The 24,235-nt window shown below is 42.3% G+C and overlaps 1 protein-coding gene and 1 long non-coding RNA gene across 4 annotated transcripts in view; both read right to left on the reverse strand.

The window, feature by feature from the left end:
* Positions 1–23,979, reverse strand: part of ZDHHC20 (zinc finger DHHC-type palmitoyltransferase 20) — a 73,015-nt gene extending 49,036 nt beyond the window's left edge. The window contains exon 1 of one of the 3 annotated variants that reach the window (XM_038407843.2): positions 23,700–23,979. In XM_038407843.2, the coding sequence (XP_038263771.1) occupies positions 23,700–23,817 (118 nt within the window). In that variant the 5' untranslated portion in view covers positions 23,818–23,979. Of the gene's footprint in view, positions 1–14,405; positions 14,441–23,699 lie in introns of those variants that run through there. The other 2 variants (XM_038407834.2, XM_043504290.1) reach the window with 2 other exon arrangements.
* Positions 11,728–14,394, reverse strand: LOC122457899. Its single transcript, XR_006277619.1, has 2 exons — positions 13,465–14,394; positions 11,728–13,365 (listed from the first exon to the last, which is right to left on the reverse strand). It is a non-coding gene; the product is annotated as an uncharacterized LOC122457899 (long non-coding RNA).
* Positions 23,980–24,235: the final 256 nt, after the last annotated feature.

The following is a 24,235-nucleotide window of genomic DNA, read 5'->3' on the forward strand; positions in this document are numbered from 1 at the left end:
TGCAGCTGGCCCTGGACTCCTCCAGCCAGGTGGGCGAGGATGGGGGTGGGGCAAGGGTCTGGGTACAGTGGTACAGTGCAAGAAACAGCTACTTCTAGGAATTTGCTACCTGTAGCAGTTACTCATATGTAAGGGATTGTAAAAAACTGCTATCCAATGTAGCAAATTCCTACAGATATCAATTTCTCGTACTAAACCAGCCATGGTGATGGGGGGGAGGGAATGGCAGAAGGGACAGACCTGGGGCTCACCTCCCAAAAAGGGGGCTGCACCAACCACCCACGATCACAGGAAAGAATGCTGCAGTGGTAGGGAGATTGGTGGATCTAACAACAGGTTTCAGAGTAGCAGCCGTGTTAGTCTGTATTCGCAAAAAAGGAGTACTTGTGGCACCTTAGAGACTAACAAATTTAGTTGAGCATAAGCTTTCGTGAGCTACAGTGAGGAACGCATCCGATGAAGTGAGCTGTAGCTCACGAAAGCTTATGCTCAAATAAATTTGTTAGTCTCTAAGATGCCACAAGCATTCCTTTTCTTTTTTTGGTGGATCTAATGAATCAGACGCAAAAGAGGTCAAATTTATTAGCAGTGACTAGTGATTTTGGATGCTTCTATATTTGGATGTCCAAACTGAGACACCTTAGAGGAGCCTTATTTTCAGAAAGTGTCACGCATTTATCCTCTGAAAACACATGCACCACTTCAAGGGATTTCACAATGTGTACCACTTATTTATAGGGTAAATGCCGAATTCTCTAACTTGAATTCTTTAAATCATGATTTGAAGACTTCAGTAACTCAGCCAGAAGTTAGGGTATGTTACAGGAGTGAGTGGGTGAGGTTCTGCGACATGCAATTTGCAGGAGGTCAGACTAGATGATCATGATGATTCCTTCTGGCCTTAAGGTCTATGGGTATATTTATAGACTTTTCTATGGTTACTACATTAGTATCCAAGCACCTCAAACATCCCTACAAGATAGGGAAGTATCTCCATAGTGAGGCACAGAGAGGTTGAGTGATTTGCCCAAGGTCTCAAAGGAAATCTACTAGAAAACCAGAAATAGAACCTGTATCTCAGTGCAATAACTCTAACCACAAAACCATCCTTCGACTATGGGGTGTGTATTCTTTTGATTGCAAATAAAACTCAAATAAAAATAAAGACATGGAAAGAACTGGATCTGTTTCTTATGTAACATTTATTTGCAGCCCCATCATGGATCCTCACTGAAGTCATATACTTTGAATATTACAGTCTCTCCAGGCATCCAAAGAGTGAACTTTTACATTCTTCCTGGTGTTCCATGTAGGTGGGGAAATACTAGTGTGCAGATGCAAATACATTCCTTCACAATATCTAAAGCCTTAAGTCTCCCCAGCTTCCACTCCATTAAACTGTTCACAAATGAAGATCAAAACAATTAAATAAAACCCCATCAACCACCGATCAGCTCCGTAACTCAGCTGAAACACATCTCAACAGTGGTGGCCCTAACTACAAAAGCAAGTTCTCCACCCTCACCCTCTCCAAAAAGTAAATTAGCTCAACTCAGTTGAATCCCCCTTCTCTCTTTAAGATCCATGTAGACAGGACCAGTAGCAAGGTAACACAAGGCAGAGCTTGAGTGTTCCTGACGCCATCCACATACAAAAACGCAATCACTCGTGTGGTGGTGATATAACAAAAACTGGCTGATGTAACTGGGGGTATAGGAGAGACTTCCAATGAGATTCCCTCAACAGCTGCTAACGTGTCTTATCTGTAGCCTGGATACAGGCTAATGCCATGACACCAACAAGAACCACTAGTCCTCCAATGCCTTCCAACAATCCCACAACACCTCCCACCTGTGCCCTTTTCTTGCCATCTACCTCTTTGTTTTCTGATTGGAAACCACCTATCATTGCACATAGGCCTTCTCAACCTCTTTTCCCCACTTGCACAGTTTCCAGTATCAGCAACTTCACTCATCTATATGCAGCACAGAGCTCTGTTTGTTAAGAATGACCCCAAGAGGACCGCCTCAGCATGCTGCCAGCTGGCCACAGGCTGACAGCAAGATACCAGTGGATCTTTGATGTGATGCTAGCAGGGCCCTCAAGTTGGATACATGCTTTGCAACCCATTGGAATGTTTCTCTAGAGAGAAATCTGCAGCGAGCCCAGATGGAACAGATTTACTTCACTGAGTTACTAGGTTCATACCACTTCCAACCAGAATCCCCAGCAGGGGCAGACACATTCTCCCTCATTACACTGCAAAAGCATTCACAGAGCAGTGCAGTTTAACATAGCATTACAATGAGATGGGTCCCCAAAAGCCTTGGCATCACACACAAGTAAACAGAATGCTCATGTGGATGCAGGACATAACTCCCATAGCTAACACAAGGGAGAATCTCAAGGGTGGATCACTTGAGTTAATACTGTAATGTGGAGTCACTTTTGGTTGTGCGGTAGCTTCAAACTATCTCAAAAGATGTTGAACTGTCTGCACAGGTGTTAAGGGAGGTTCCAATCGAGTTGAGCTATCTTGATTGGAAAAATTAAAAAACAAGGCATATTTTTTCCCTGCATAGACAGGGCCATGCCACACACTACTATATTTATTAGTTTATTGAGAGAATTAACACTCACAGCAATTGACATTGTAAGTTGCATTATATTCCAAATATGGCAAAAGTGAAGTTTCAGTTGCATAATATGGGCCATAATGACTTGTTTTTTATTTGTAACTAACCATGGTCACAGTTTGTGTCATATGGTTAAAGTAACATTAACAGAGTTATTTGACTGCAACAGATAATTTAGAGTGCCTGAGAGGCACACTGCCCAGAAAATACTCTCTTATAAAAAAGCAAGGTAGATATTTATTTATAGCAAGACCACTCTAGCTTGAGCACAGTATGTGTACCAACATGAATAGGAAACAAGGGAAGTCCGTAAGTATATGTTTGTTTGTTATTAGAACAGCATAAGCTGCAGAAACAAAAACATTTTAATTACCATGTACAAGTGTTCTATGCATCTAAGGGTTTTCTATAGTATGTACACTACAACAGGGTCACTGAACAGGTAAAGGAGATCTCCATGACAATAACCAAAGTGGATGCCAAGAGGATTCTGCTCCTCACCCCTCAGTTCAAAATAAAGAGACCTAGTCAGAGCTAGCTTTGGGACCCCCAAAGCTGCAGATGACCCCCCATCACCAACTCCATTCCTGGTTTTGAACGGCAATTTCAATTTTCATATTTAGAAAGTAAGTTTCTAGTCCTCTTCCTTGACAAAGTAGTTTTGAAAGCGTAAAGGTACCCTGGGGCGGAAAGGCTTCTCACTGATTTTTCTTAGGGTTGTCTATAAAAAATTGAACTGTTAGATAAGTTAAGAAACACATTTATCAAAATAAGCTATTCTGATATAAGCACCTTTACGCTGCATCCACACTAGGAGGTTGCACTGATTTAATTATATCTGTTTTAAAAATAGATATAATTAAATTGTTACCAAAACTGTGTCTAGAAAATCTCTAAAAGAGCATGGATTATTCTGTCTCATTCTTACAACTAGTCAGATCTGACCTGTGGGAATGGGAAAGCCACTAGCACCGGCGTGGGCAAACTACAGTCCATGGGCTGCATTCAGCACACCCGCCATTTTAATCCAGCCCTTGAGCTCCTGCTCGGGAGCAAGGTCTGGTGCTTGCCCCGCTCCAGCCGGGGAGCAGGGTCAGGGATCACTCCGAGCAGCTCTTGGAAGCCGTGGCATGTCCCTCCTCCGGCTCCTACGCATAGGGGCAGCCAGGGGGCTCCGCTTTACATGCTGCCCCCACCCCAAGTGCTGCCCCCGCAGCTCCAGTTGGCCAGGACGGGGTAGCGCATAGCGGAGCTGCCTGCCACACCTCCGTGTACAAGCTGGAGGGGGGATATGCCACTGCTTCCAGGAGTCAATTGAAATAAGCGCTGCCCCGAGCCATCCCCCATGCTTCAACCCCCTGCCGATCCCCATCCCACCCTCCAAACTCCTTGGTCCCAGTCCCAAGCATTCTCCTGCACCCCCAGCTGGAGCCCTCACCCCCCTCGCCCCAGCCCAGAGCCTCCTCCCACACCCTGAACTCCTCATTTCTGGCCCAACCCTGGAGGCTGCACCCCCACTCCAATTTCGTGAACATTCATGGCCTACCATACAATTTCTATATCCTCGGGCTAAAAAGTTTGTCCACCCCTGCACTAGCACATATGGGTCCTTTAATTTTTTAAGGAAAACTCAATCAAATTTGCAGTTGTTGGGGATGGAGATGGTCTCTGATAGTGTTATGACTACTACAGGTTTTTACTTCCCAGCTTGGCTGCTCAGCTGCAAGTAGCAATGTGACCAATGACCACAAGCAGTGTCACCTTAACAGCATGAGACATGGCCTGGTTTAGTGGACTCATCACAGGACAGAGTAGGGGATCCGTTACATTCCCTGCTCTTATTACACCAACTCAAAGTCAAACTTATCTGCCTAAGTTTTTCTAATAACTACTTCACAGGTGAAGGTTATGATGATTCGTTAATGTTCATAAATTACTACTGTAAAGGGGACTATAATGCACCAGAATGTGCACAAAACTTTCCAGAAATTTTAGCAGCATGCTGACTACTGAGTTATCTACAGAATTGTGCCTTGAAAAATTTTTAGATGTTGGTAATTTACATGGACCCTTTCCACTTCCACTGACGCAAGAGGGCAGACAAAGAATTAAGGGGAGATTTTCAAAGGCACAAATGACAGTTTGGTACCCAACTCCCATTGACTTTGAATCAGAATTAGGCACCAAACTGCCACCATCCGTGCTTTTGAAAATCTCCCCCTTAATCTTTACTAAAATTCAGGAAGCTAAATACAAGGTTTCTCTGAAAAGAAGTCACCTAGCTAATCACTCCTGAAGCTAGTCATATGCATGGCCCGCTAAAATGGTGAGGCATTGGCTATATTTGGAAAGAGAGGGTGGCTTAAAAAGTGTTTTGTACACTCATTCAAAAAGGTTAAGGCTGGCTATGTAATCGGTACATAAAGCTACTCAAACGACTGCATGGCAGCAGAAACTCTTAACCAAATTTGTTATCCTTGAAAAGGACCATTCACTGTAATGAAGCACAACTGCACAGAATCAAGACACCTATATTAGCTCATTTTTCAGACTTCCTTCCTTTTTCTTAATCACCAGTACACTGAAGGAATGCAATCTCTTCATTTTACAAGCAATTTGGCCTACTTCTAGTCCTAGTGTTGCTTGATTATACCTTCCTCATCTGGTTGGTAAAGCTACTACCCCCTCCTCATTCAATCCCTCCTGAATACTCAGCTCTGTCACAACACCTTCAAGTAACTTCAATGGCTTGACTGCAGGGTAGCTTTTTAATGTCACATATAAATGATTTGTTCCCAATACTGCCCACAATATGCTAAGTGCTATACAAACACAAAAGAAGGCACACTTTCTTTTAAAATCAAAACAGAGAATATGTCTACACTACAGAGTCAACTCAACTTATGTACACTTGAATTACTCCTCTCTGAGAGTACGTCTACACTGCAATAAAAGACCCATGGTCCAGGTCAGCTAACTCAGGTTTGTGGGGCTAAAAATTGTAGTGTAGACATTCAGGCTCAGGCTGGAGCATGGGCTCTGAAACCCTGGGGCGTGTCTCAGAGCTTGAGCTCCCGAGCTCCAAGACCCTCTGTCTCTTTCGGGGTTTTGGAGTCCGGGCTCCACCCCAAGTGTCTATGTGCAATTTTTAGCCCCACAGTCCAAGCCAAAATCAGCTGACCCAAGCTCTGAAACTTCATCCGACAGGTTTTTTATTGCAGTATAGATGTAGCCCGAGTTAACCTAGCTTGAGTGAAAGCAGCCACACTGAGGTTATGTCTACACTGCACTTTCATCATTAAAACTTCTGTTGCTCCGGGTTGTGAAAAAAAAAAAAAAAACCCTCAGAATGGCAAAAGTTAACACAACAAAAACTCCTGGTGTGGACGGCACTTCATCAGTGGGAGAGACTCTCTCGGTGACGAAATCACACTCCCGTGTTGGGGGGGGGGTTTATTTTGTCATCAGGAGAGCTCTTTCCCAGCGACAAAGAGCAGTTACACTGCACACCTTACAATGGCACAGCTGTAGCAGCACAGCCATGCCATTGTAAGGTGCACCATAGGCGCTGACTCCATGGGTGCTCTGGGGCTGGAGCACCCCTGGGGGACAATTAGTGGGTGCTCTGCATCCACTGGCAGCCAAGCTCCCCACCCCACCTCCTCCTCCCCTTGGCGTGCCACATCCCTGCTTCTCCACCTACCACCTCCCAGCCGCTGCCAAACAGCTGTTTGGCCACTCCGGGAGCAGAGTGGGAGGAGCGGGAACATGGCACGCTCAGGGGAGGAGGTGGAGCTGGGGCAGGGATTTGGGGAAGGAGTCGGAATAGGGACAGGGAGGGGGCGGGGATTTTGGGGAAGGGGTCGGAGTCGGGGCAGGGCCAGAGTGTGGGGTTGAGCACCCACTGATGAGAGCAGAAGTCGGCACCTATGAGGTGTGCAGTGTAGATATAGCCTGAGAAACAATATGAGCTTCTGCATCCATACTGGTGCTGCACTCACTTGGGTGTGTTAAGACCCATGGGAGCACATGCCATGTTTCTTAGTACTGGAGTAAGCTGAGCTGCTCTAATAATTATTTCCCAGTGAGTTGTGAGAACTTCTCTGTCCTTCCTTCCCTGACACAGAGGGAGAATTATAGGAAGACACTGGAAGAACAGCAGCACTTGAGTGTTGCTAGCCTTTGTCCACACTACAGAGTGATCATGTTAGCAGCTGATGAGCTGTGTTTCACTAACCTTTACCCTATACTCCTCTCAGGCCAACCAACTTGAGATAAAATCTCCACTGCATTTGAGTTAAAGGTTTGTGAGTAGGGATGGGACTCCAGTTAGGGGCAACACTCAAGTTATAAACTTGAGTTAACTGTGTAATGAAAACAAGCACTGAAGGAACTAGAAAGGGGAGTCAGAAACAAGCAAAGTGGCCATGTGATGCTAAAATTTTACTAATACATGGGTTTTATAGAGAGAGCACCTAATACATTGTGGGCAACATTGGAAACAATTTACAAATCTAAAAAAATAAAAAGAGCTATAAAGACATGTGTCTCATCTTCAAATTTCTCTGATCAGAATTACTGTTTTCTGAAAAGAATAGAATGTACTCTTCACCAGCTAAAGTGTATATTTTTTAGTCAATACCTGTGTTATAATCAAGCACCTATCCTAAAGAGCATTTGGGTCACTGGGCATAAAATTCAGTACCTTAATTATATGTGCCCAATGGCCTAACTTCAGATCGTACTAACAAACCCATTCACCCTTCAAATCCAGGTAGATAAAGACAAGGAAATATGAACAGTCTTGACTAAACTAAGCCAAAACAGAGTATTTCTGAGTACTAAAATATTGGTAAAGTTATGTAGGTTAAATAGAGGGGAATAAAAATGCTGGAAATTACTACTTTATGAGTTACTTTTCTCAATTTTAACTACACCTTCCTTGTAGAGTCATCATTACACTACAGTTTTATAAAGAAATTTCACTTTCCAGTTTTCAGAGTAGCAGCCGTGTTAGTCTGTATTTGCAAAAAGAAAAGGAGTACTTGTGGCACCTTAGAGACTAACAAATTTATTTGAGCATAAGCTTTCATGAGCTACAGCTCACTTCATCAGCTTTCCAGTTGTTTGCACAGATTTCAGGGATTAAAAAATTCACAGTGGTTTGATGTCCTTAAATTAACTTTACCATTTTGAAGAGATTAGTTTTTAAGTTACCTTACTATTACTGTGGCTGCACTTTGTATTATATTTTACTTAACAAAGCAGTATTAAATCTCCCACGGGAGGTAGGTGACATGCTAAAATAGCTTGTATTTTGTGAGCTGGATGCATATAAATTTTAAACAACTATCAAAAGGAAGAAGGCCTGCAAACACACATTTCATAGTAAAGTAATGGCCTGTCTTTGAGACTACATATTTTCCTTTAGTCTCTTAAAAATCCATTTTCTCCCACGCCCTTAGACCTGATATGAAGCATATGGAGGAGTGGGTGAGATTCCATTCTAATCCAATAGCAGAAACAAGGGACTCCCTCTTCCTAGGGGCCAAGTGTTTTGCTGCTGTGGAATTCCTCTAATGACCTGAGAAACGAGGCCCAACCCAGCTAGCAAAATGCTGGTCTCCCATCAACCACTAGATTTTTGTGCAAGATGATCTCAGATTTTAAAAAAATTAAGTGTCAGCGAGGGATGAGTTTCTTTGGACTAAGCAAACTGCATGCAACAAGCAGAAATTATTTTTGGTAAATTCACTGACTACATGCAATCAAAGCAAATAGTGATTTACATTAATGCTGAAAGATATTACTTAGTTGTGCAAAGCTTGGAGTCAGAGTCATTTAAGGAAGTTTTATTTCAAAACCACACAGAAGTCTATTAGTGTGGGTAAGCTGAAAGAATGAGTTTCAGCCTATTAAGCACACTACACTTAAGCATCCATGAGCTGCCAGTCACCAGAGTATCTAGGGGAACAGCATGGAATTATTGCCTTTGGTATATTACCTGTATAATTAGGAATTGGTAAACAATGTCTTTCTGCAAATTGCATATGACATGAAGAAGAGTGAAATCTGGACAATCTCTGAATAATTAACTGTAAGGTGTTCTAGTTCTCTATTACACTTCACACAAACAAAAACCATTTAATTCTATCCTAATGTGGAACAACCTTTCAACTCCCTCTCTAACCACATTCCCTATCCAAAAACAAACAACAAAAAAACCCAAAACCAATAGTTAAACCTATTTAAGCTCTGAAGCATTAAGAAAAGTCATAGTTTTAAAACCCATCCTTTACACTGTTGGCTGAATTTCAGTACATGTACCCCTGCAACACTGCCAGTGTGCCAAGAATTATGTGTACACATAGTTATGTGTACACTTACTAGACTGATCTCTCCAAGTTTTTGCAATGACTTCAAATTTCCATAATTCAAACTAATAGTTAATAAGAAACGAAGAAATTGTAGTTCTTCCCCATAACAACACTTTATTTGATTTGTCATAAACACCTCTCCTTTTTCAACTTCCATTCTCCAGCAGATTTCTGCATTAGATAAATGGAACAATTTTCCAAGGAAAAAACCCAAAGACTGCTTTATTTTCATTCTAGACAAGTGTACCATTCTTATGGTACAAAACCACAGCTCTGAAAGCTTTTGGTTATATTTATCCTGGCTAATAAAGAATAGTCTATTCTCCTGTTTATAAGGTATTGGTGGACAAAACACAAGTCTCAAGCTTCAAAATCTTCTTAGTTATCCAAAACTTATGGATAATTTAGCCAAACCCTTCAAAAAATAAGTCACTGTTAGAGGTTTTGTCTCAAGAATTACATAATACTACACGTTCTCTATATCTATGCGAAAAGTATCAATTGAATCATCAACTAATGTCAAGTTCTAATTCAAATTGTCTTGTAAAAAAATTCTCCTTTTATAAATTAAACAAAAACAAGTCTGTTGTTCCCAAAAGTACACGTGTTTAGCTTGGACTTGGGCTTGGGCTTCTGGAATGAGACAAACAATCAGTGTGGGGACTGACTATTTTAAATGTTATATATTCCTAATTCTAACATAATTCAGGATTAAGTATTGTTAATTGTATACATACCTGTGCTAGATGCTTCACAGAGATGCCCAAGACAAGTTACTGCTCTCAAGAGCCTCAAAACTAAGGGGGTAGACATGACAAACAAAAGAAGGCAGAACATACACCAGGAAGCGCTGGTAGAGACATGGATTACAGAGATAGTGAGTTTACATATACACGTAACATACATCATAATGGTTCAGAAGGTTTGGGTATTTATTGTAGGATTTTTTTTTAAGTGAGTCATCTGAATGAGATCCAGGACTCAAAGAAAAGGACAAGTAGTCTAAATTTGATGCACAATGTAACAGAAGGGCAGCAAAATGACTCAAAAGGGGAGTGGGAGGTAACATGGTAAAAGTTCTTGGAGAGCATGCTGACTTTGGTACAGCAGCATTTCAGATAGAATGGGGGGCTGTCCATTAGCCACAGTCATAGGTGCCAACTCCGTGGATGCTCAAGGGCTGGAGCACCCATGGAAAAAAAAATTAGTAGGTGCTTAGCACCCACCAGCAGCCCTGTCATTCAATTCCTTCCCTTCCCTTCCCGCACCTCCCGCCTGCCACAATCAGCTGTTCCGTGATGTACAGTAGGTGCTGGGGAGGGAAGGGGAGGAGTTGGCATGGGGCACACTCAGGGGAGACGGCGGAACTGGGCAGGAGAGGGCCAGGTGGGGGCAGGGGTGAGGGTTAGGGGGAAGGGGTCAGGGCCCAGGGCAGAGCAGGGGGTAGAGAATCTCCAGGGCCCAGAGGAAGCCAGCGCCTTCTGCCACAGTGATCAAATTATTAATCCAAGACTGTTACACACCTCAGAGGAGGAGAAGATTCTAGTAGTCATGATGGAATATGAGTAGGGTGTGGACAAGCAATTTGGCTGAAATGTTGTGGAGGTAGAAGTGACAGGACTTAATTGTGGCTTAAAGTTGAGGGAAGAAGACAGGAGTCAAATATTATGCTCTCAGATAGCAAAGAATCATTCCTGCTGGAGTGTTCTCTTAAGACATTTCTCACTCTTATTGTTCTGAGGTGCAGGGCATGGTTAAGGTGTATCCCTCTTAAAGTTCAAAGGCAGCAGAAATGGGGAAGTGTGGGGGAGGTGGCTACAGGATTTAGTGTGTCTGCTGCTGCCTCACCTACCCTCTCACACCATGTTAGGGAGTCTGCCCAGGGAGCAAGAAGGCCTGATAATTGATTAGCACTTTTGCTAAATACAACTAAGGGAAAATTGGATGTTTTTGCCTCCTAAATTGGAAAAAAAAATATGACTCTGTTTGCACTTTTGAAGAGAAATTATGAGCAGTTTCTAAGAATTAAATCAATATGACTTTGATGCTAGCAGACCAGGTGGTAGCTCATGCCAAGGCCCCAGGCCCCACTGAACATTGACAAAAATCATAGCTGGAAGCCAGTCTGGCCTTCCTGTGTGTTAATAGTGATAAGATAAATATTAAAGTTGTAAGAATGTGTTTGGTGCATCGACCTTATGAACAATGTAGGAAGCTGCATGTACTAATCTAACTTATAACTTCTGTAGCCCATGGTATAAAGTTATATTGAGTGTATTGTAAAACTCTGTAATTGTGCAACTCTCCAAACAGGACAAGCAGTATTAATTCAGGTAAAGTGCTCCTGCACACCAGATGGCCCACTGAAGGCAAATGAGGCAATGCATAGCATCAAAGGATAGAGACCTTGTTGACTGCATCCCTCACTCCGTCTAAGACCTGAGCAATGATCTCATCCCATCAGTTTGGATTCCCGGGTGATACGGGATAAAAATCCCAGACAAGGAGAAACGGAGCTCTTTATGCTGTCTGAGTTCCGAGAAGCAAAGATTCCTATACATATGAAAGAGATCCCCATGGTATATGGCATGGGTCAGCCCTAAAAGACATAGAGAGCTGATTATTATAGAAACTTATATTACCTTTTAAATCAAAGACTGTAACTCATTTGTGCGTGTATGTTTCCTGTTTTAACCTTGTAAATAACTCATTTCTTAGTCAATAAGTCTTTAGTTAGTTTATAACAGGATTGGCTACAGGCTGTGTCTTGGGTTTGAGATCCGAGTACAACTGACCTGTGGTAAGTGACTGGTTCTTTGGAACTGGGAGTAACCTGAATACTGTTGTGATTTTTGGTGTAAACTGACCATCTACAGTTCAGCTTGCCTGGGTGGCAAGACAGTCCCCTTGGGCATTCCAGTCTGTCTGTTACTCTGTGGTAAGACTGTTATAGTGCTTTAGGACTTCACATCTGTTACTGAGTTGGTGCAATCTAATAATAGAACATACAACCAGTTTGGGGTTTCTGCCCTGTAGCTGGCAGAGTCTGGAGTGGCTAATGACCATGAGTGTGACACTGACAACTGAACTGGAGAGTCTGAAAAACTGTAGGAAGCTGTAATTAATAGTTTATTGCATGGAAAGATGAAACTTAAGAAAATGCCACAAATTCATACTGGCTGTATCTGAGGAAATGGTGGGTTTGGTTAAAGGATCTCAGGATTAATCAGAAAAAAGTTGCATAAGCATTAATATACTGAGTGGGATAAACACAGCATTCCAAAACCCAAGTTTATTCAAGATACAACTGGAATTTGTCTTTCTTAAAAAAAAAAAAGTGTAACAAATAACCATACACAGATTATCCTTTTGTGTTAAACCAGATATATAGAGAAGAAGTTTCACAAATTATAGAAGCAAAGAAAGAGATAAATATAAGATATGATAAATATACTATGTTGCAAGGACAACTCAATTCAGAAGATGCATTTCTGAGCTACCCAAGTAAGACAGTCTTTGAATATGGGAAAGGCTATCTATATTTTAACCATAAAATTAAGGGCAGATGGTGAACTTTTTTGCTCTACATGGTTGGTTGGTTGGTTGTTTAAACTTGGATGAAGTTCAATTTTGAAGAAGTTAAAAGGTGGTGATCTACAAAAGAAAATATAGATTTATGCCTTTGTTTCTTTATACGTATAAGGAAGACCTGAAAAGTTATTTTGGTTTTCAAAAACTAAAATAACTTTTTTCTTTTAAGCAGAGTAGAACTTCAGGTCTTGTCTATCCTGATTTCCCTACAAGACTCTATGGATAACTGAAGAATTGATATGATTTGGATGAAGAAATGTAAACCCTGATTAACTGAAAAATGAAGTGATTTTTATTCAGACTATTTCAATCTTTTTTTTTTAACTTGCACATTTAAATTCTATGTCTGCAAAATATTTAGAAGACACTTTAATCCAGGCCTTTCAATTAAGGGATGAGAACGTTAATAATCTATATCTAAACACAGCCAACGAGACCTAGAGCAAAATCAAGGAAGACAAAACTTGATATACCTGTTAACTCCAGAGTAACCAACCAAGCAGAATTTTTAAGAAGAACATGCACACCATTTCAAGCCTTATCTACCATAAAAGGGCACTAACCCCATTCTTCCCCTTCCTTTTTGTGGGTCATATCAGTTAATTTAGCATACCTTATAAAAGCTTTGATCATCTTTCTTTCAGTGTTCTCAAACAGGATCAGATTTGTCAATCCAACTGTATCAGGCTGAAGCTCTTGATAGGAAGTATATATAAAATGGTAGCCTCCAAAGAGGCAGACACCATTCCCAACTCCCATCACTGAATGGAGATAGTGAAACAGTAACAGATTTATTCAAAACTGTTTTGATCGTTCTTTTTTATAATATATATTTAAGATAGCTAAAATATTTAGCTCACTGTAACTAATGACTCCAGCTTTCCATTCTCCTTGAATTGTGGGCCTCTTCATCCTATTAGCAAGATATGTTGAGCTCATATAAAAGCATCATATGCAAGTCTCGTAATATAATGCTGATACTCATGCAAATACAGAAACAGAAGAGCTTTCCAAAAAGTTACTGAAACACTATACAACTGTTGTTAAGTGCAACCTTGTCATTGTTTGTTAGCTATTGTGTTAACATTTTGATACAGAGTAAAGACTTCTTGAGAGAAAGCAGATGAAATTACAGTCCCTTTGTTTACCAGAACACAGCACTAAAACAGATCAACCCAAGCCTCTTAGTACCGACTGTGCGTCAGAGAAATTATAAAGGACTGTCCGCATTTACGTTTACAGTAACCCTTGTGGGCTTGGTGGTACAGATAGAGGGAACTGAAGTTACATATTTATTTATTTGTATTATTGTCACACCTAGAAGCCTGAGCCATGGATCCGGACTCCACTGTGCTAGGGGCTATAAAAACACAGAACAATAAGACAGTCCACGGTACAGACTAATTCTATAAGTGAATTCAGGATTCTAAACAAACCAAAGACAGAGATTATCACATATTTTCCTAGGATAGGGTAGGAATGATTCTTCACAACACAGAGGTGCATCCACACTAAGAAAAAAGCTAACCTGAGGTAAAAGCACACCTAACATATGCTAAAATCCTAGTGAAGACAACACAGTTTGTAATCTAACACACATGAAAACTGCATTGCATTCAATAGAATTTTAAACGTATTGGCTAACACCATTTTTTCCCTAGTGACAAGGCCATAAGGAAGAGTGTGTGAGGGGGAAAAAAATGTCTTAGCTATTAAAATATACAAATGCTGTTTCTAGTCTGAAGATTAAAGGAGCTCAACAGACTGCTACTCCATAGCAGCAGAGGAAGCTAAATCCTACCTTTGAAAGCATATGTTGTTCCATCAGTGAGGGGGGCTGGGCTATGGGGAAAGAAAGTGAGAGACCATCATTCCCAGTCCACCGTTATAAAAACCAGACAAACTTGCCTATACTGTAATGGTTCATTGCTGATTCCAGAGACAGTAAAAGTGTTCCATGTTAGTTGTGAAAGCAATGGTCTGGAAATCAATTCCTTTAGCTAGCTACACTTTTGGTCCCATTCCCCAATCCACCACCAATTTTGTGATTTAATTTAACTTGTTAATAACATTGGGAGCCACAGCCTAGATGGGCCACTAGCATTTTTCACCAAAATCATACTGCTTCAATGTTCAGGGGCAGGTGAGGGAGAAAAGAGAAAGGTCAATCAAAGGGGAAGTCACTTTCCTCCACAGAGGAAACACATTTTTAGGTGTGGGGCACTGCAGAAGGGATTTGTAGCTAGAAAAAGTGGGATGGAGGATGGTGAAACTGGAGGGTCTGACAGCTGTGTGAATGGGGGAAGGAGCACACACCGGGTTTGACAGGTTTCAGAGTAGCAGCCGTGTTAGTCTGTATTCGCAAAAAGAACACCAGGTTTGGTGGCTGGAAAGTGACATCCCCTCTCTAACAATTCTTATCTACTTAGCAGTAAACTCTGGTCAGCTACATGTGTCGGCTGGGCCCTGGCATAAGCAACTAATGAAATTGGGGCTTTTCAAATTCCTCTCTCAAAGGAGTTCACACACCCCAGGTTTCATTATCTGTGAGAGCATGCAGAACTCAGTGGAGGGATGACTAAGGCCAGCAGAAACAGACCAGGACTTCAAATTTCCTTAAGGTGTAGCGGTTAGTAGCTAGACAACTACATTGAAACAAGTCCCAGTTTTAACACATTTAGGCAGGGTGTTCCACAAGACAAGAGAGTTTTCCTGCACAATGGATCCTCGTTCAGCCCAGGGCCAGATCTACAGTTAATCCACCAACTGTAGCAACTGGGAGCCCCAGTCACAGACCAGAATCCAGTTATGCTAGGCACTATACAAACACAGAACAAAAAGACAGTCCCTGACCTAAAGAGCCCTTACAATCTAAGCAGAAGACAAGAAACAACAATATTGGTCAGCTGTTTGTCCTGAATCAGCCTACGGCTGGATCCACAGTTAATCCACCATTGGTGAGATGAGTACAAACTACTCTGGTTGCCTGTGGTCACAATTATATAACTCACTTATTTTTAAGGGCTTTGGAATATCTTCAGAATGAAGGTGTAATATACAGCAAGATTTTTTCCTTAAAAATGTAACTCAAGTAAAAGGTGTCAGACTGACACCTTAGAAAACTGAACCCCTCTCAGTAGGGAAAGCAAAGTACTGACAACAGCACTACCAGTTTCCAACTATAACGTCCAACCAATGCACCTTAGCTATGTTCTGCAAGCAGCACACCCAAAGATAAGTTAGTTCAGTCACAATACTGAGATTGTGTCAATGACACCAAGTAGTGTGAACTGCAATATCTAAACATTTAGTGTGTTCATAATCATGGTACATAATGGATGTTTGTCTAGTACGGAACAGACCAAGTTCACTCCCCAGCTCATTTTATATAGGTCAGAACAATGTCTTTTGGTCACTACCAAGCCAGCACAGATTCAAGACAGTGGCGTAGATATGAAAGGCTTTGCATTTTATCATCAACCCCAGGAGTCACCCAGACTTCATATACAAACAATTTCTACACTGAATAATTTCTGCCAGGGATAAATGTTAATTTTGAGGATCCACATGGATCAGCTCATTGAATATCTATTTTTATGCAAAATCCAAAATTTAAAATAACCCCAAAGTGACCATCATACTTAATTGTTGGTTTCTGATTTCTCCTTAAATCTTCTTCCGCCCCAAAATACTAACATAGCAGAACCAGACATTCCCTCTCTCACACCACCACCTCCATCATTCTTCCTGATCTCCATCCAAGGCAATGAGCTACTAAGAAACCCTCAGTGCCAACAGCAGCACCAAATTCAGTGGCTTTACACTGGAGCCAGGTACAGAATGAAATTCATTTGGATCACAACACAAACCTAGTCAATCATTTTCACTCTGCAATTCAATGTGTATGTAAAGCATTTCTGGTCACCCCGAGTCCATTCCTCAGATGTCAAGAATTCAAATACCTAGAGCACACCTGGGCTACAGTGCCCAGCATTTCAACCATTATTACCCAGCAGGTCCAACTGAGTGCAAGTACCTGTGTTTCTTTCCTTCAGGAGTCTGTGAGCAGAGTGTACAAGTAATCAGACAGCCTTCTTAAAACCAAAGTATTGCTTAGTTCAGCAGTAGGAACAGAGCATTTAGAGAAAATGGATTTTAAAACAGTTTACATGCATGTCTACCTTACCTAAAAGCTTCCCATCCCAAATAATAACCTAGGCAAGCTTAACTTCTTCAGACACCTGCAGTAGGGCCCGCCTGCCGCAGCCTAGTTTCCTCAAACAACTACACCACCTCTTCAGAGACCATTCCTTTTTAAACCTTCAAGTTCTTCTCTCTCCTACATGCACAGGCCTTTTCCTGTCCTAGCAGCCTCTTAACAACTACTCAAGTGTTTACTGAGAAATGACTTATTTTTAGCCATTCTTTCCTTTCCGGATGGTTATTCCCAACAGCTCCCTATTAAGCTAAATATATCCATATAGTAAACATCCAAATAACCAGGTCAACATATAGTTTTTAATAGAAAAGTAGGGCTAGAGGGGGCCTCGAGAGGTCAAGTCCAGTCCCCTGCACTCAGGCAGGCCCAAGTTTATGAATTTATAAATTATTACAAAGCCGCCCCAGTTCCATCACAGGAGTAAGAGAAAAATGCAGAAACTGAGAAATACATAATTAAAAAGAGAAAGAACAGTGGGAACACCACAAGTACGGGAAGAGGAAGATAAACAGAATGGGGACAGAGACAACAATGGTACTTCCAATACTGACATCCTATCCAATTTTGTTTTCAAGAATCTTTTGCGAAGTTTACAAACAAGATACTAAACATGCATCCTGGTAGCCCACTAAATTACTCAGTGAATACCTTTGGTCACCTTTATTAATTTAGTAAGTAGGGGCTACAAGGCAGGAACTATCTTTTTGTTCTGTGTTTGTACAGTGCCTAGCACAACCAAATCCCAGTCATGGGCCAGGGCCCCAAGGAACTGTGATAATACAATAAAAAGTTATGGTTGAGGGAATAGACAAAGAATGCTCCCAAACTCTCCAGATGTCTCTTCATGCAGTCAATACACAGACAATCCTTTTCCCCAGGATGTTACGAAAGGATGTACGTAGACACTGCCATTTATGGCCCTGCCTACCTTCCAATTCTCTCTCATTCATGCTCTCTTCCTTTCATTTTCCTGTCTGCATTTTCTTTTCTAGCCTTTCCTTCCATCTGCCTCTTAATGGCCTTTGTGTCTTTTTCCACAAGAGCAATCATATCATCTGCCCCATGTGTATTTCACTGAGGAATGTGAGAAGTGAAACTAACAGCCCCATTTCTGCCCTTGCAGAGGTCACGTCACTTTCACATATTAGTGGTGTATTAAAAGAGTTGTCATTGCTCTTCACAACAATATACAGTGCAGTAGTTCTCAATCAAAAAGAACACACACATGCCACAAACAAATAATATTACCCCTTAAAGTAGGGATATCTACTTGCCAAAAGAAGGTAAGCATCCAGTAATTTTGAATTCTGAGCTATGACTAAGGTATGTGTTTTGTTTTTGTTTTTTAAATGAACTGACTTGTAAAAGAAGACCACCACATATCTACATTCTCCACCCCTTGGTTTGTCCACTATACATAAGTATTCACATCAACCAACCTTTTCCTAAGACTTCTACATAACATAAAATTTAAAAAAATTCAAGCATCAACTACTTTTTCAGTCATAGAAAATACAACACAAGACATACCAAACACAGTGATTTTTGACTGGTAACATTTCAAGAGTCCACTTAAAACAGCAATATAATAATGATCTAGATTTCCTTTTATTAAAGGCTGAATTTGCAAGAACAGCCAGCACAGTCGCACCTGCAAACATTAAGGATGAAAAAATTGCACTGAGAGTGCAAAATGGCTAGATGATTTATGCATGCAACTGAGGGTTTTAATACAAACAAAAGCCCCAGTTCTGTAAGGATCTCCACACGGATGGACCCCGGTTTCTCTGCAGAGCTCCACTGAATTCAATGGGGCGCTGTGCAGGTTTAGGGATCCATCCCTAGAGCTCCTTCCAGGCTCAGGGTCAACATTTTCAAGGTACAGGTACAATTAGTCAGCCTCTAACATTCAATGGCCTTGAGGTCAAGACACTGAATTGAGGCTCAGAAGAATTAGTTAAATTCCTGACTCAGCCAAAGACTTCCTGCATAACCTTGGGCAAGTCATTTAGTCTCCATGTGTTTCAATTCCTTGCCTGTAATCAAGGAACATGCTGAGGGCTTGTCTATACATAAAACACTACACTACCGACACCAATGGGAGAGATTCTCCTGTCAGCCTAGGTAATCCACTTCCCCGAGAAGCAGTAGCTAGGTTAACGGAAGAATTCTTCTGTCAACCTAGTATTGTCTACACAAGAACCTAGGTCATCTTAACAATGACACTCAGGGATGTGGATTTTTTCACACTCCTGATTGACGTAAATAAACTGACCTAATTTTTTAGTGTAGACTAAGCCTTATATCATCTTGTTCAATTGGACCGTCAACTCTTCAGGGCAGGTGCAGTCTCTCACTGTGCATACATACAACATGGGGATAAAATTTCATTTGAGGCTTCTAGGAGCTACTGTAATATAAATAATTGTGCCCGGAAACCACAGATCATCCAATGATAGAGACTGGCTAAAAATTTGGCTGCAAGTACTTTGACAGTTTTAAAAGAGACCGTCACAAAATAAGAAAGGTCCAATCTTATAAACATTTATGCATAGGAGTAACTTTACTCATGTGACTAGTCCCATCAGTGTGTCCACAAATCAGAACCTTTGACACAAATTTTGATATTGTGTCAAGCTTGTCTACATAAACATATTACATGGAATTTAAAGATCACTCATAGTTTAATAGGTTTTATTTTAACCTTTTCTAACTAAAAAGGGTAAATATGTATAACCAAGCTAAATGATTTGATGTCTAAAGTCTATAGTATTCATACTTCTTCCTCCAGACTACTCTTATTTTTTTAAAAAAATATGAAATATGATTAACAGCTGCAAAAATACAAGTGATCCAAATACTTCTCCCTATGCTTAAATACAGTGGAAAATCTTATCTGCAAGGGTCTTATACATACAGATTTTTACAAGCTTGTCCAAATATCAGATATGCCCTGTAACTAGAAATAGAAGGTTTGCACAATATAACAGAAAAAACAAAAGCATTTCACATATTCTATATAAATAATTAGTGTAAAGTATTTCCATATTCCATGGCCTCACAAACAGAAATATATATATATTAGGGCTGTCAAGTGATTAAAATAATTAATCGTACTTTTAAACGATAATGGAATACCATTTATTTAAATATTTTTGGATGTTTTCTACATTTTCAAATATATTGATTTAAATTACAGCACAGAATACAAAGTGTACAGTGCTCACTTTATTTTTGATTACAAATATTTGCCCTGTAAAAAACAAAATAGTATTTTTAGAATTCACCTAATACAAGTACTGTAGTGCAATCTCTTTATCATGAAAGTTGAACTTACAAATGTAGAATTATGTACAAAAAAACCTGCACTCAAAAACAAAACAATGTAAAACTTTAGAGCCTACATGTCCAATCAGTCTTACTTCTTGGTCTGTCAATCGCTCAGACAAACAAGTTTGTTTACATTTGCAGAAGATAATGCTGCCTGCTTCTAGTTTACAACATCTCCTGAAAGTGAGAACAGACATTTGCATGACACTGTTGTAGCCGGCGTCGCAAGATATTTACATGCCAGATGCGCTAAAGATTCATATGTCCCTTGATGCTTCAACCAGGGCCATTCTTACCCATACGCAAAACACGCAGCTGTGTAGGGCTTCCTAGTGCCCTGCGCAGCTGCGTGCTGCTCCAGCCCCTGCTCCGGCTCTTCCCCAGGGCCATCGCCCCTCCTCCGCCTCTTCCAGCCCCTGCTGTGCCCCAGCCCCACCCCCACTCCTCTGAGCTCTGCAGCCACGCTGGGCCTGCATTCACCAGCAGTGGGAAGTGCAGACCCGGCCCCAGCTGCGCCACCGGTGAGTGCTGGGGGGGGGGTGGTTCTCCCTAGCTCCCAAGCCCCCCCCCCCAGAGGACTGGGGCCAGCCCTGCCACTGCGTAGGGCCCCAAAATAGCTAGTGACATCCCTGGCTTCAACCGCCAATCCAGAGGACATGCGTCCATGCTGATGACGGGTTCTGCTTGATAACGATCCAAAGCAGTGTGGACCGACGCATGTTCATTTTCATGATCTGAGTCAGATGTCACCAACAGAAGGTTGATTTTCTTTTTTGGTGGTTTGGGTTCTGTAGTTTCCGCATCAGAGTTTTGCTCTTTTAAGACTTCTGAAAGCATGCTTCACACCTCATCTCTCTCAGATTTTGGAAGGCACTTCAGAATCTTAAATCTTGGATGGAGTGCTGTAGCTATCTTTAGAAATTTCACATTGGTATCTTTTTTGCATTTTGTCACATTTGCAGCGGAAGCGTTCTTAAAACAAACAACATGTGCGGAGTCATCATCCGAGACTGCTATAACATAAAATCTATGGCAGAATGTGGGTAAAACAGAGAAGTAGGCATACAATTCTCCCCCCCGGAGTTCAATCACAAATGTAATTAAAGCATTATTTTTTTAATGAGCATCGTCAGCATGGAAGCATGTCCTCTGGAATGACGGTTGAAGCATGAAAAGGCATGGGAATCTTTAGCACATCTGGCACGTAAATATCTTGCAACACCAACTACACTAGTGTCATGCGAATGCCTGTTTTCACTTTCAGGTGATATTGTAATTAAGCAGTGGGCAGCACTATCTCCCATAAATGTAAACGAACTTTGCAATTGGCTGAACGAGAAGTAGGACTGAGGGGACTTGTAGGATCTAAAGTTTTACATTGTTTTATTTTTGAGTGCTGTTATGTAACAAAACAAACTCATTTGAAGTTACATTTTCATGATACAGAGATTGCACAACAGTACTTGTATGCGGTGTATTGAAAACTACTACTTTTTATCATTTTTAAGTGCAAATATTTGTAAGCAAAAATAATATAAAGTGAGCAATGTACACTGAGTGTATTCTGTGTTGTAACTGAAATCAATAGAGTTGAAAATGTAGAAAAACATCAAAAATATTTAACAAAATTCAGTTGGTATTCTATTGTTTAACAGTGTGATTAATTGCGATTAATTTTTTTGAGTTAATCAAGTGATTAATTGGCAGTCCTTATATAAAGTTGTGCACTCGTCTTCCAGTCTTCTATTTTTATGCATTTCAACCTTTACATAGACTACCTACAGATTTGAAACATGTCTTTATTATGTTTGTACATGCTTTGAAGTTCTGATGAATTATGTGAATGCAATGTGTTTATTAATTATTAATTATTATTATTATTATTATTATTAAATTATCTTAACTGAACAATACCACAAGACTTCAGTCTAAATTGAGATCTAGATATAAGAAAAGGATAAATATCATCCTGAATGACACGGTTTACAAATAAGATTTACATAACACTGAATTACACTACCAATAGCCTGACAGCATGAAACATCTAAGCTCTAAATCCTTTTTCCATACTGTCTAAAAGACTTCCCTCTAATCACATTTCAGTGACACTAGGTTCTAGGATTCATTATCAGAAGAGGGACAGAACACTGAAGAACTCAAAAAGTTTTACTTTCTAAAACATGAACTTCTAGGCGTTTATTTTTAAAAGAAGACAACAGTCGTTCAGTTAAAAAATTCCCCACATCATCTCAGGGGGGATGAAAGAACAGTGTCAAAACAAAGCAAAAGCTAACAAAAAAGTGGAAACACACATAAATAATGTTCTCTCTTTAAGTAAAAAAGAAAAGGAGGACTCGTGGCACCTTAGAGACTAACAAATTTATTTGAGCATAAGCTTTCGTGAGCCACAGCTCACTTCATCGGATGCATTCGGTGGAAAATACAGCGGGGAGATTTTCCACCGAATGCATCCAATGAAGTGAGCTGTAGCTCACGAAAGCTTATGCTCTAATAAATTTGTTAGTCTCTAAGATGCCATGAGTCCTCCTTTTCTTTTTTGCAAATACAGACTAACGTGGCTGCTACTCTGAAATCTCCAAGTAGGGACAGAAACCATGGACGGTGAAGGAATTAGCCAAAAACTGGCGTAAGTTACAAGGATCCTAAAGGCAGATTTCTGAGGGGCCCTGAGCCGCTTTTATTGACTTCAAGTGACAGGGAGGCCAGTCCATCTCCAGAGGGTCCCAAGCCTTTTACATCCCTCTCACGCATCTCTTCCCCACAGCCCATTCCTTCCTGGCTTTTAACTCTTCTAGGTTCCTTGGCGCCCTGGGCTTTCCCCGAAGAAGCCTTCGTTTATGAGACTAGGCCTGTTATCACCAGCACTTCGGCACTCTGCTGGATGCCCTCCTACAGCCAGTCAGCAGGGACGGGTGCAGCCCCCCCTAAAGCTCGCAGAAACCAAGGAACCTCCCCTCTCAAATGCCAAGTTAAAGGGACTTTTTTTTTTCCTTTTTTTTTTTTTTTTTTAAAAAAAAGAAGCACATCTGTGGGACTCCCTTCGGCGCAAGGGCGAGCTGTCACACCTTCCCCAGGAGCTAGACCACCACGCCTGCGACTCGCAGCCCGCTAGTTTCCAAGCGTGAGGCAAAGCTCCAACATGAGGGACCCAAAACAACCAACCCAGCAGCCTCGCCCAGGGCAACATCCAAGCGCGGTGCCACCCCCAAGCAGCTCGGTACCCGGCTAGCTGAAGTGACAGGCGGCCGCGGGGACGGACACCCCGCGAACAAGCGGGCCCCCCCCCATGACACACGGATCTGTGGGGTCGCCGCCGGCTCAGCCCCGCGACTAGCCGGCGGAGGAGAGACGCGATTTGGGGGCCGAGAGCGGGGAGCCGGGGCGCCGCAGAGCTAAGCGGGGCGGGGGGACTCCCCGCTCTCACAGCCGCGGCCGCCCCGGGAGGCGGATCAGCCCCCCCGGCTGCTGGGGGAAGGGGCAGCGCCACCTCCGGCAGCCCTTCCCCGCCCGCCCCCGGGCACTCACACGCGCACAGCTCCACCACGTAGGCGTAGTAGGACCAGGCCACCACCAGGGCGATGAAGACCACGGGCACCCAGGCCAGCACCCTCTGGCAGCACTTGAGGACGTGCGACGGCGCCATCTTCCCGGGCGAGCCGCTGCAGGGCCGGCATCGGGGTTCGGCGGCGCCGGCGCTGCTGGGGCTGCAGCCGCTGCGGAGCCTCCCGCCGCCGTCCCCGCCCCGCCCCGCCCCGCACGCTGAGGGGGGCTGAGCTTGGGCAGCGGCCGCCCCCCCCCCGGAACTCGCTGCGGGCCGCTCCCCCCCCCAGCCGCTGTGTGCGCTGCCCAGAAACCTTCCCCCACTTCCAGTCTCCGGCCCCACCTCCCCCTCAGCCGACCCCGGGCTCTCGCAGCCGGCCGCAGCCTCCCCCCAGCTTCTCCCCAGCGCCCGCTGCCTCGGCGCTCAGCCTCCTGCAGCGCTGCCCGTTTATCTGCCTAAGCGAACAGCCTGTCCCCCAATACCCCCCCACGTCGCCTCCTAACCCCAGTCCCCCCATGCT

This window comes from Dermochelys coriacea, chromosome 1 (assembly GCF_009764565.3).
Source record: "Dermochelys coriacea isolate rDerCor1 chromosome 1, rDerCor1.pri.v4, whole genome shotgun sequence".
In the NCBI taxonomy this organism is placed as follows: Eukaryota; Metazoa; Chordata; order Testudines; family Dermochelyidae; genus Dermochelys; species Dermochelys coriacea.